The sequence below is a fragment of the Rhinopithecus bieti genome, unplaced genomic scaffold (genome assembly GCF_001698545.2).
Source record: "Rhinopithecus bieti isolate Rb0 unplaced genomic scaffold, ASM169854v2 scaffold_18354, whole genome shotgun sequence".
NCBI classification, from domain to species: domain Eukaryota; kingdom Metazoa; phylum Chordata; class Mammalia; order Primates; family Cercopithecidae; genus Rhinopithecus; species Rhinopithecus bieti.
The window spans coordinates 1,825,365-1,837,891 of NW_016809835.1; the positions used below are offsets into that span (position 1 = coordinate 1,825,365).

The 12,527-nt window shown below is 41.3% G+C and overlaps 1 protein-coding gene across 2 annotated transcripts in view; it reads left to right on the forward strand.

Annotated features, from left to right (window-relative positions):
* MCCC2 (methylcrotonyl-CoA carboxylase subunit 2) overlaps nt 1-3,835 on the forward strand; it is a 69,375-nt gene extending 65,540 nt beyond the window's left edge. Inside the window, exon 17 of one of the 2 annotated variants that reach the window (XM_017890632.1) lies at nt 3,152-3,835. In XM_017890632.1, coding sequence (XP_017746121.1) covers nt 3,152-3,158 — 7 coding nt within the window. In that variant the 3' untranslated portion in view covers nt 3,159-3,835. Of the gene's footprint in view, nt 1-1,884 lie in introns of both variants that reach the window. The other variant, XM_017890631.1, reaches the window with a different exon arrangement.
* Nucleotides 3,836-12,527: the final 8,692 nt, after the last annotated feature.

Genomic DNA, 12,527 nt, shown 5'->3' on the forward strand with positions numbered 1-12,527 from the left:
TTTTTTTTTTTTTTTTTTTTTTTTTTGAGACAGTTTTGCTCTTCTTACCCAGGCTGGAGTGCAGTGGCCTGATCTCAGCTCACCACAACCTCTGCCTTCTGGGTTCAAGGGATTCTCCTGCCTCAGCCTCTTGAGTAGCTGGGATTACAGGCATGCACCACCACACCTGGCTAATTTTGTGTTTTTAATAGAGATAGGGTTTCTCCATGTTGGTCAGGCTGGTCTCGAACTCCCAACCTCAGGTGAACCACCCACCTTGGCCTCCCAAAGTACTGGGATTACAGGCGTGAGCCACTGTGCCTGCCGGATCTGTAGATGTTTAACCCTTCTGTTGAAACAGTTGGTAGCATGGAGACAGCAGCTTTCTTTCAAAGCTGAAAGGATTTCCAAGCCAGTTTACCTTCCTTGGGTTTAGTAAATCTCAGCTTCACAGTAAAATTCCCTGACCTGCTTAGGTTTGAACATGGCTAGATCTGTCTTTTCAGAGACAGAACTTGTCATGATCAGTTAATGGAACCTACAATGTTTTCCTTAATCCTAATAGGTTATATATGTAGCGTGCCAATTTGCTTCTGCTTGGTTGTTTTTATAATCAAACTTGTATCAGGCATTTCATTAGTGCGTCTTACCTGGGGCAGTCTTTTTAATGAACATTGTTAGGCAGCCCCTTCATCACCATGCTTGCTGTGCTGCAGGCTTCAGAAGGGAGTGTAATCAATTCACCTGGTTGTGGATGACAAGAGTGGGTTTCTTTTTATTGGGTGTTGATACTTTAGGGTCCCTATTATGAATGTTTTATGAGCAAAGATTTGATTCATGTCTGTCAATGTAAGAATGGTTTAATAATTGATGCCAGGTTCAGATACCGAAGAGAGTTTGTTTAAAAAAAGCAAACTGCCACCTGCTAATAACCTTTAAAAAATAATATTTCTCAGTCATTTTTCCTTATACATTTGAGATTGTCAATGAAAAGGAAACTAAAATTTCTACTTAGAAGTTTCTTCCGCAAGCTGTTTAAAGTTACTGTTTTTCCTATTGTAGCAAAAAATAAAGACCTACATTTGAAGATATCTATTTTATTAATAAAATGTACTGAAGCTAGCCGGGTGCGGTGGCTCGCGCCTGTAATTGCAGCACTTTGGGAGGCCGAGGTGGGCGGATCACGTGAGGTCAGGAGTTCAAAACCAGCCTGGCCAACATGGCGAAAAACCATCTCTTCTAAAAATACAAAAATTAGCCAGGTGCGGTAGTGCATTCCTGTAATAACAGCTGCTAAGGAGGCTGAGGCAGGAGAATTGCTTGAATCCAGAGGGCAGAGGTTGCAGTGAACCAAGACTGTGCCACTGCACTGCACTCCAGCCTGGGTGACAGAGCAAGACTCCATCTCAAATAACAATAATAATAATACATAAAATGTACTGAAGCCTATTCAATAATTTTCATAGTTTAAGAGTTGTGAGGGGGGTTGGGGTATATACCTTTTCCGGTAAAGTTTGAGGTTATTACCTGGGTATATGTGGTTCTCCATATTAATGACAGAATACACCAACTTGGTTTGTATATTTGTGTGGGAAGAAAAGGAATAGGAAAATTTTTCCTGAAATAAGTAAACATATTTTCAAACCAGGGGTTACTTTGAGATCTCTTGTAAAAGTAGTTCCTTAAGCCTTAAGGCATGACATGCTGTGGTGGCCTGGGATGAAAGTCGTATCATTTTTTTCCACCTTTTCCCCCTCTGTCTTGAACATAGTTTCTGTTGTGGATGCTAATCAGTAGATCCGTATATTACCTGAAGGAAAACTTTCTTGGCATTTCTGCGCGTGGAGAGTGTATAAATGGTAGTTCGATGGTAAATTCGTAACTCTTTGTTTGTTCTTTTGTCAGGGTGTGGGATGATGGGATCATTGATCCAGCAGACACCAGACTGGTCTTGGGTCTCAGTTTTAGTGCAGCCCTCAATGCACCAATAGAGAAGACTGACTTCGGTATCTTCAGGATGTAACTGGAATAAAGGATGTTTTCTGTTGGACATGTACCAAAAATTAATACATGTAGTAACCTTAGAATTTTAGACTTCTCGAACATGAGGCTATTACAGTAATTTTTTTAACGCAGTGCATTGTACTTTTCTACCTTAAAAAAATCAGTGAGGGTATTTATTTAATGAACGTCAATTCCTTTTAAATTTTCTTAGAGAATCTTCTCTGTAGCTCAGTTTTACCACCCATAAAGTGGAGACAGTAATTTACAGGTGTCCTTTCTGACCCACAAGGTATGAAAATTTCTATAATCTGTAAACTCCGTTCTGTAATCTGTATTATTGAGATGATTAATATGAAGTTGTATTTTCACTGAAATGATTGTTTTGCTGGTTATGCTTGGTGATATTTTAGCGGGCTTATTTTTGACAGGCATCTGTTGCTTCAGTGGCATAAAGTGCTCTCACACTGCTGTGCAGCCATCACCACCATTCAGCTCCAGAATTTGTTCTCAGTCCCACACTGAAATTATACCATTCAAACAGTAGTGCTCTCATTTCCCCCTCCCTCTAGCCTGTGACATCTCCTTATTCTTTTTTTTTTTTTGAGACAGGGTGTTTCTCTGTTGCCCAGGCTAGAATGCAGTGGCATGATCTCGGCTCACTTCAGCCTCCACCTCCCAGGTTCAAGCGATTCTTGTGCCTCAGCCTCCCAAGTAGCTGGGACTATAGGCATGCGCCACCACACTCAGCTATATTTTGTATTTTTAGTAGAGATGGGGTTTCACTATGTTGCCCAGTCTGGTCTCGAACTCCTGACTTCAAGTGATCCACCCACCTCGGCCTTCCAAAGTGCTGGGATTGCAGGCATGAGCCACTACACCTGGCCACGTTTCCTTATTCTTAAATGTATGTGATTCTCATGGTTTGATTTACTCTTGCTGGGCCGTTTCAGCCCCTGTCATGTCTTCAGTTGCCATCTAAATGCAGATGATTACTGCCTTGACAGTTCTTAACCCTGCTCTCCCCTGAGCTGCAGGTCTGCATATCCAATAGGTCTACTGGACATCTGTATGGGTTGTTGCGGAGGAACCTCGAGCTTGCTCGTTAAGCCCTACTGATTTTCACTATCCCCTGAATTCCCCCACTTATTTTTGTCTTTCACTATCACAGGCCTTAGAAGAGGTCTACCTGCCTCCAGTCTTACTAGTCCAGTCTACGCCCTGGAGTTGGCCATCCTGAAGTGAAAAGTAATGTCACATTGCTCCCTTCCGTGATTTCTTGTAGAAGTACCAATCCCCTGAATGCCACCAAGATCTTAATCTTCTCATCTTTAATCTTTTCTCTTTGACTCCTCTTTACACAGGAGAATGGCTTCAGCTGTTCTAGCTGTCTTTCAGTTCTTTGAACCTTCCCACCTGAGGGTCCATAAGGTTCCCTCTGCCCCAATTGTTCTACTCTCCCTTCTTCTTCAACACATCCTTCAGTTTAAGCACTTGCTTCTCTCAGTTTAAGCTCCACTTCCTTAGGGATGTCTCTGTGACCTCCCTTAGCTTCTCTACTCTGTGCTCTTGTAAAACACTATCTACTTCCTTTGTCATAAACTCATCATTTTACTGTACACATTTCTTTAATATTGTCTTCCTGCTAGAATGTAAGCTCCGTGAGAGCAAGGATCCTCCCGTTTACCCTGTACCTCCAATGCCTGGCACTTGTAGGTGCTCAAATATATGTTGAATGAATGAAAAATCCATATTGTAATTGATGTCCTCCGGCCACATAGTTTTAAAATTAGGTGATTGATTATATGACTGAATAGAACTATCAAATGTTTTCCTAATAAAGTCAATATTTCAGACATTTGTGTGTGATATTTAATATTTCAAACATTTGTGTGTACTTAATATTTTAAACATTTGTGTGTGATGTTCATTGTGTATCAGAAAGTCAATTTAGTTTTTGTGGGGAGAATACAGATAGATGATCAAATTCAGTGGTAGGTTATGTTTTCAGAAGAAACACATTAAGTTTATTAAAATAGTAAGTTACATTAAAATTTTAATGAAAATGCACATCTATGTCAAAACAAAATGATTTTCTATGTAAAGACAGGTAATATTTCTTTAGTAGGAACCATTAACAAGTCAAGGATTCATGGATATTTTAGGACTGCTTTTGCCTTTCTGGGAAGAAACTGGCCATCAATAAAACCACATTTAAGTGAATTGGATTTTTATTTATTTTTCTAGAGGCAGGGTCTTGCTGTGTTGCCCAGGCTGGACTTGAACTCCTGGGCTCAAGCAATCCTGCTTCAGCCTCCCAAGTAGCTGGGACGACAAGCTTGCACCACTACGCCTTGCTCTATTTTGTATATTTTATCCAACAATAAACATTTATAATTGTCTTATCAAAATAGGTAATACTTTTTTTTTTAACATTTTGACTATCATAAATATGAATTCCAGCAAGGATAATGTGAGCTACTTGGAATTTGAAGAAATATACAAGTTAGTCTCTACATTTGCCCCTGTTGGTACTTAAAGAGTGAAAAAGACAAGATTACTTCTATTTTTCAGTTCATAAGAAATGTATTTTCAAATTGAATTTGTTAAAAAAAAAAAAAAAAAAAAAAAACACTTTTGCACCGGCAGAAGGTACTATTGATAGATGTTTGAGTGACACTTGATCATTTGCCAACATGCTTATGTGCATGTCTCTCAGGAGAGAGGCCATATGTTTCCTTCACAGGGATAAATCAAAGCAGATTTTGGGATGATTTCATTAATAAGATTATTTTTGAGAGGCCACATTAGTTCTAAAATGTATTGAGGTTGGTTTTATGAAAGATCAAATCTCCACTGAGAGTCTTGGCGATTTTTTTTTTCTTAGTGATCTTTTAATGATTGGTTCTGAAGTTTCATATATGGAAAAATGGCAAGAAGACGAGCTAGATTATCATGGCCTAGTGTCATTCATTTCTCTTAAAATGTTACAATTAAGTACAATTAGTATTTAATGATGACATAGATTTTAATCATTTTGACAAAAGTTTTGTGCGTTTCCACTAAACATTTAAAAATAGTTTGTTTCAGTGGGACACCCTGGCTTACACCTGTAATCCCAGCATTTTAGGAGGCTGAGGCAGGAGGATTGATTGAGCTCAGCAGTTGGAGAACAGCCTGGGCAACATAGTAAGACCCTGTCTCTACTACATAATAAATAAGTAAATAAATAAATAGTGCTTTTATTTTATGCGCTCCAAATTCTTTTGTATCTGGAATCAGGATCCTGAGGACTAAGTTGTTCTTAGGGATGAATGAAATTTCTATGCCTCTTTTACGTTCAAGGCAAATGTACATCCCATCAAGTTGACTGTGTAATTTATCCACATTGGGGCTTTTGAGAGTGAGAAGAAGGGGGTCTCACTACACTGGGAAACAGGTCTGAACTGGGATGTGTGCTCGCTGCCTGTAACATCATCATGACTAAATACTTTGGCTGCATATCAGCTTTTGAGAATTCTTAGAAGTCTTTGCTCCAGATACCTGCTTCATGGCTTTTAATATAGATTTCAATATTATGATACCAGTCACGTAATATGTGTGCATTACTATTCTAGGGAGTCATTTAATTGGCCCTAGAGGAGAGTTTACCATAGGGTGGGGATAATTTTGTTTCCCAACCATTAGTTTTCTGAGATCAGTGGTTCAATATGTCTGGCAGCTTTCTCTTTCACAAAGGTGACCCAAATCACATGTTTGTGCTACTTTTTAGGGTTAGCAAGAGAGGCATCTTTGAGGGAGAATAAGGTCTTAGAAGGTGGTGATTTCACAGAGAAGTTATCACAGGGAAAATATACCCAGAACCAGATTTTAAAAGTAAAGCTGGGGAAAAAAAAAAATTTTTTTTTTTTTTTTTTTTTTTTTTTTTTGGAGACGGTCTCACTACCAGTGCCCAGGGCCTGGAGGCAAGTGCATTGATCTTGGCTCACTGCCAAGCCTCTGCCCCCCCCGGCGCTCAAGTTGAATCCTCTCACCTCAGCCTCACTGAGTAGCTGGGACTACAGCGCACATGCCACCACCTAATCTTTGTATTTTGTAATTTTTGTTTTAGTAGAGATGGGTTTTTGCCATGTTGCCCAGGCTGGCTTCAAACTCCAGGACTCAAGTGACCTGCCTGCCTCAGCCTCCAAAAGTGCTGGAATTGTAGGCTTGAAACATTGTGCTCGACGGAGAAAAACAATTTTTTTAAGTGTAATTCAGTAAGTGTTGATTGTAAGAAGTGAACTCAGAAGAAAAACAGAATTTTAGAATACTCAGACTAGTTTTAAATGTTTCTATAGAAAATGTATTCAACATTTTTCAGCCGCAGCACTGTTAATGACATTTCTTTATCTACAGGATAATTAGAAATAATTTTTGTCTTAAAATTATTTATAATTTAAAAAATCTAACAATGTTACTTGTGGAAAATTTAGGAAGACAAAGTGAAGAAAATAAAATGAAAAAAAAGCTTCGTAGTCTCACTACCTAGAGATAACTGCTGCTATTAATATTTTTTGTGTACTAGTCTTTTTCTATCTTTAAGGATTTTTTTTTTGCAAAAATGCTGTGCTATATGTTATTCTGTAATCTGCATTTCACTTAATGTATTGTAAATATATTGACCTGTTTACATGAACTATAAACAACCAATCATTGACCTGTTTACATGAAATTTAATATTCTGCAATTTTTTTTTGCCTTTTTTGAGATGGAGTCTCACTCTGTTACCAAGGCTGGAGTGCAGTGGCGTGATCTCGGCTCACTGCAACCTCTGCCGCCCAGGTTCAAGTGATTCTCCTGCCTCAGCTTCCTGAGTAGCTGGGACTACAGGCGTGCATCACCACACCTGGCTAATTTTGTATTTTAGTAGAGATGGGGTTTCACCATGTTGGCCAGGCTGGTCTCAGACTCCTGACCTCAGGTGATCCACCCACTTTGGCCTCCCAAAGTGCTGGAATTACAGGCGTGAGTAACCTCGCCCAGCCTAATATTCTGCAATAATTCTGATGTTGCATGATAATACAGTACCTGAATGCTCCCTTTGATTTAACTACTCCCCTACTGTTGTAGGTTATTTCTGGTTTCCCATATTACAGATAATGCTGCAGCGAACATCTGTTTAGTTTCTTTACACATCTGTGATTATTAGGATACATTTTTAGCAATGGTATTGTTGGATAAAAGTGTAGAGGTTAAAGTATACACAGACCTCTAAGACATGTTGATGAGTTTTGCTCTATAAGTGTACGTTATGGTATTGCTGGATATAATGGTTACCCTGGTGTTTTTAGATACAGAAATAGCTTCCCATAGAATTAAATTGTTTAGCATAAACCAATGTTTTCTTTCATTGTTAAAAGTTGTGTCTAGGCTGGGACGTGATGGTTCCAGCACTTTGGGAGGCCTGTAATCCCAGCACTTCGTGAGGCCGAGGCAGGCAGATCTCGCGAGCCCAGGAGTTTGAGACCAACCTGGGCAACACGGTGAAACCTTGTCTCTACAAAAATAAAAATGAAAAATAAAAAATTAGCTAGGCATGTTAGTGTGTGCCTGTAGTCCCAGCCACTCAGAAGGCTGAGGTGGGAGGATCACTTGAGCCCAGGAGACCAAGGCTACAGTGAACTGTGATGGCGCCACTGCACTCCAGCCTGGGCAACAGAGTGAGACCCTGTCTAAAAAAAAAAAAAAAAAAAAAAAAGGCTGTGTCAAAGTGACCATGTCACATTAGTAATGAGTTGTGAAGACTGAGCATTAATGCATGGGAGGTCATGGTCGTGGAGAGAACACTGGGCGGGATGTGGGCCAGTTTCGCTCTAGTTCAGCTACTAACAGGCTGTATGAACCTGAGGAGGATGGGAGCGGATTAAAATCAGCCTTTCTGGCCTAGCAGTTGTTTTCCTTCCCTCCATCTACATGCCTAAGTCTTTTCTCCACCTCTCCAGATTCCCTCTTTCTCTGCTAGTGGATGGTGCTAGGGAAGGTGGGCTGAGGGGTGAGGACTGGAGGGAAGGGTAGATACAGTATGCTGAGAGCCTTTTTTATTCCACAGGAAAGCACGTGCCTCAGGGCTCGGTGGAGCTCATGGTGGCTATCATTTACCAGGTTGACCCATTCTCCAGTTGGTCACAGCTTTTGTTCAAATGAGCATACATTTACCGAGGGCTCACTACGTGTCGGGCTTTGGGATGGTACACAAAGATAAGAAGACGTGGCTCCTGGCCTGCCTGGTACAGCATCTGCTCAGTGACTTGAGGGTTATCTTCACCCTCTTGGTACTCCTTTGTCTTCTTTTGGTAACTGTTCTTTCATTCTCCTTTGGGAACTACCCCTCTCCTGTTCTGCGCAGTCTTGGCCAGTGTGGCAAGCAAAGAGCCCTGGATACCAAGAGCTGGACACATGTTGAGGCTTGGCCAGGTGGACTCTCCCAAGTGATTTGACTCATGAACAGAGGGACAAAGATGGAAGACAAATGACCCTGAGTTCAAGTAGACCTGAAGAAGCTGTTTGTTCACTCACCTCTGCTCCAGGGTCCCTGGCACAACCCTGATTACTGAGAATCTGTGAGTCAGAGGCATCTGTATCCTTCCAACAATCTTATTTATTGATTTATTTAGTGGAGTCATGTTTCAATGCTTGTAGCAACCAACCCTACCTGGCAACATGTTCTGCAAGCCAGAGGTTACAGTAAGTCACTCTGTATTTTCAAACTTGGTGAAAGAATGATGGTATAGACAGAAGAGTAAACTGAGAATTTTGGTCCTCAAATATACAGAGCATTCAAAGGAGGAGGGTTGTGACTTCTCACCACCATCCCCCGTGAGGATGGATTGAACGTTTATTTTTTAAATTTAATTATTTAATGATTGATTGAGACAGGAGCTTGCTCTATCACCCAGGCTGAAATGCAGTGACATGATCATAGCTCACTGCAGCCTTAAACTCCTGGGCTCTAGGGATCCTCCCACCCAGCCTCCTGAGTAGCTTACAGGCATGGGCCACCGTGTGGGGCTTCTGGATCAAGGGTTTAAATTGTTACAAGGGCAACTCGATTTATTGCAATGTTTTGATCACTGAAATATGTCACTGAACAAGATTTTAGGTTACTTTTAATTGGAAATCTGGCTAAAAATCTGAAAGTCTTCCCACTGGAGATAGTTTAAAGACAACCATACCAGGAGACAGAAGGAAGTGACTTCTTAGGTAGTCTTAAGTGGCTTTTGGATAGCCTTAGGGCCACAGTGATGGTCTTATTAATGATAAACGAATTGTTGCCCAGGCTGGTCTCGAATTCCTGAGGTCAAGAGATCCACGGACCTCAGCCTCCCACAGTGCTAGGATTATCAGCATGAGCCACTGCGCCCAGCCCAGAACGTGCATTGCTAACAAGTTTTCAGCTGACACTGATGCTGCTGGTCTGGGGATTATGCTCTGAGAACCACCACTCTCAATGATCTCTAAATCCCTTCCTAGCTCCAAAATGTTAGGATCCTAAGATAAATTTCCGCTTTGGTGATATTATCATTCTTGCATATTTGCTAGGTAATTGTACATTTCTCTCCCCCATTTTCAGGGAAGGGTTTGTATTAACTTCTCAGTGAGTAAGTGTTCTTTTAGATCAGTAATTCACAGCCCAGACTGCACATTAGAATCACCTGAGAAAATCTGAGTAAGAAAATTCCTGGCCGGGCGCGGTGGCTCACGCCTGTAATCGCAGCACTTTGGGAAGCCGAGGGGGTGGATCATGAGGTCAGGAGATTGAGACCATCCTGGCCAACATGGTGACACTCCATCTCTACTAAAGATACGAAAAAAAAAAAAAAAAAAAAAGCTGGGTGTGGTGGCGGGTGCTTGTAATCCCAGCTACATGGGGGGCTGAGGCACGGGAATCGCTTGAATCCGGGAGATGGAGGTTGCAGTGAGTCAAGATCACACCACTGCACTCCAGCCTGGTGACAGAACAAGAAATCTGTCTCAAAAAAAAAAAAAAAGGAAAAGAGAAAGAAAAATCCTGATGCCCTGGCTGCATGCCAGGCGAACTAAACAGACCTGTTCAGGTTAGGACTCAGGTATCAGTAGTTTTTAAAACGCTCTCAGGTGACTTTGATGTGCAGTCAAAGCTGAGAGTCACTTCACAGGGGAAGGCTAGATCAGTAGATTTCAAAATGGGGCACCTGTTCATTTCAAGACACTTTCATGAATTTCAAATCTTAAATCTTACATTGTGTGTAGTTTTTCCAGATAGAGCTCACAGCGCAGATAAAAGTTGGCCTTATTTTGGTTTCTTGACCTACCTCACTTCAGGCAAACTGCTGGAAGTGGGTACCAATAGCTAAACATTTCTAATGAGCTCCCCAGTGATGGAAAGAAATAAGATCAGAGCAAAAACAAACAAGCAAAGACAGAAGGAGTTTATATAATGGGCCATCACAATAGTTGACGTTTTGCTTCCAAAGGATCATCTCCAGAGTCATTTCTTTCTGCTCTGGTGGCTATGTTGTAACTTCTTAGTGGATTAAACAGAGGGTTGAGGTCTCTGAGGATTCTTGTCCATTCATTTCCAACCAACCATGACTAGACTTTTAAAAAAGGGAACATTAGGCCAGGTGCAGTGGCTCACACCTGTAATCCTAGCACTTTGGGAGGCCAAGGTGGATGGATGGCTTGAGCTCAGGAGTTCAAGACCAAGCAGGCCAACATGGCGAAGCCCCGTCTCTACTAAAGATACAAAAATTAGCCAGGTTTGGTGATGCTTGCCTGTAGTCCCAGCTACCTGGGAGACTGGGGTGGGAAGATCACTTGAGCCTGGGAGAAGGAGGTTGCAGTGAGCCAAGATTACACCACCGCACTCCAGCCTGGGTCACAAAGTGAGACCCCCATCTGAAAAATAAAATAAAATAAAATAAAGTAGGAAATATTTATTACCAACATGGATGACTGATAACTTGAGATTATTATCTTTTTTTTTTTTTTTTTGAGACAGAGTCTGGCTCTGTCACTCAGGCTGGAGTACAGTGGCACGATCTTGGCTCACTGCAATCTCCACCTCCTGGGTTCACACCATTCTCCTGCCTCAGCCTCCCGAGTAGCTGGGAATACAGGTGCCCGCCACCACACCTGGCTAATTTTTTTGTATCTTTTAGTAGAGATGGGGTTTCACCATGTTAGCCAGGATGGTCTCGATCTCCTGACCTTATGATCTGCCTGCCTCAGCCTCCCAAAGTGCTGGAATTACAGGCGTGAGCCACCGGGCCCGGCCACTTTTTGTTTTTTATTGTGGTAGAATACATATAACATAAAACTTACCCTTGTAACCATTTTTACATTTACAACTCAGTGGCATTAAGTATTAATAGATTCACATTATTGTGCCACTATCACTGCCATCCATCTCCAGAACTTTTTCCTCATCCTAAACTGGAAATCTGTACCTATTAAAAAATCATTCCCCATTCTCTCCTTCCCTTCAGGCCCTGGTAACCACTATTGTATTCTCTATTTCTGTGGATTTGCCTATTCTACCTCATATGAGTGGAATCATACGGTATTTGTTCTTTCGTGTCTGGCTTATTTCACTGAGTATAATGTCATCAAGTTTCATCAAGAGATTATTTTTTGATCAAATATATTCGTGTCACAATTAAATTGGGTCCATGAAGATGTCAGTCTCATTTCAGTTAAACAAACACACGGGTGATGAACAGAGCAACTATTTCCCTGGAGCTTTTAGGAAGTCCCCGGGATGGGCTGGTGTGGTGTGCATTTAGTCCTGCTCCTGGCAACTGTATCCTCTTACTTGCTCAGTCCGGAAACATGAGTGTCATGGTGATTCTTCCCTCTCTCTTACCCTGACATCCAATTGCTCAATATATCTCATTGATTCTGCCTCACCAAGAGCTCACTAAGTCCTCCTCCGTTATCATTGAACTAGCTTCAGCATAGGCCTTTATTCTCTCTTGGATCAGTGTCAGAGCCCCCTAACCAGTTTCTCTGGTTACCTGCCATCAGCCATTATTTCATGAATTCACCCAACAAATATACTGCATGAACATTTCTCATCTGGCCTTGAGCCTGTCTCTTCAATTACCATCTTCCGCATAACCCCCTGAGCCATCTGTCTCAAACAGATCTGATTTTACCCAAGTATGTCTTACTCCAGAGCCAAGCTTTCCTCAGTCCACTCATGGCCTCCCAGTAAAGGATGGAATAACGATTCAAAACTCTTGACAGGTTAAATCAAGGGCTCAGAACAACAAGATGAAATTTAAGAGTAATAAATACAGAATCCAGTCTCTAAACTTAGGAAAATAAAGAGCTTACATACAGAACTGGGGAAATCTGGCTTTGCAATAGTTCATATGGAAAAGTAAAATGACCCTGGAGTTTTGTTTGTCAACAAGCTTGACATGTGTTAATGCTGGGATGACATACCTCATGATAGCTATTTCTTTTTCTCTTTCTCTTTCTTTCTCTTCGCTTCCTTTCCTCTCCTCTCCTTTCCCTTCCTT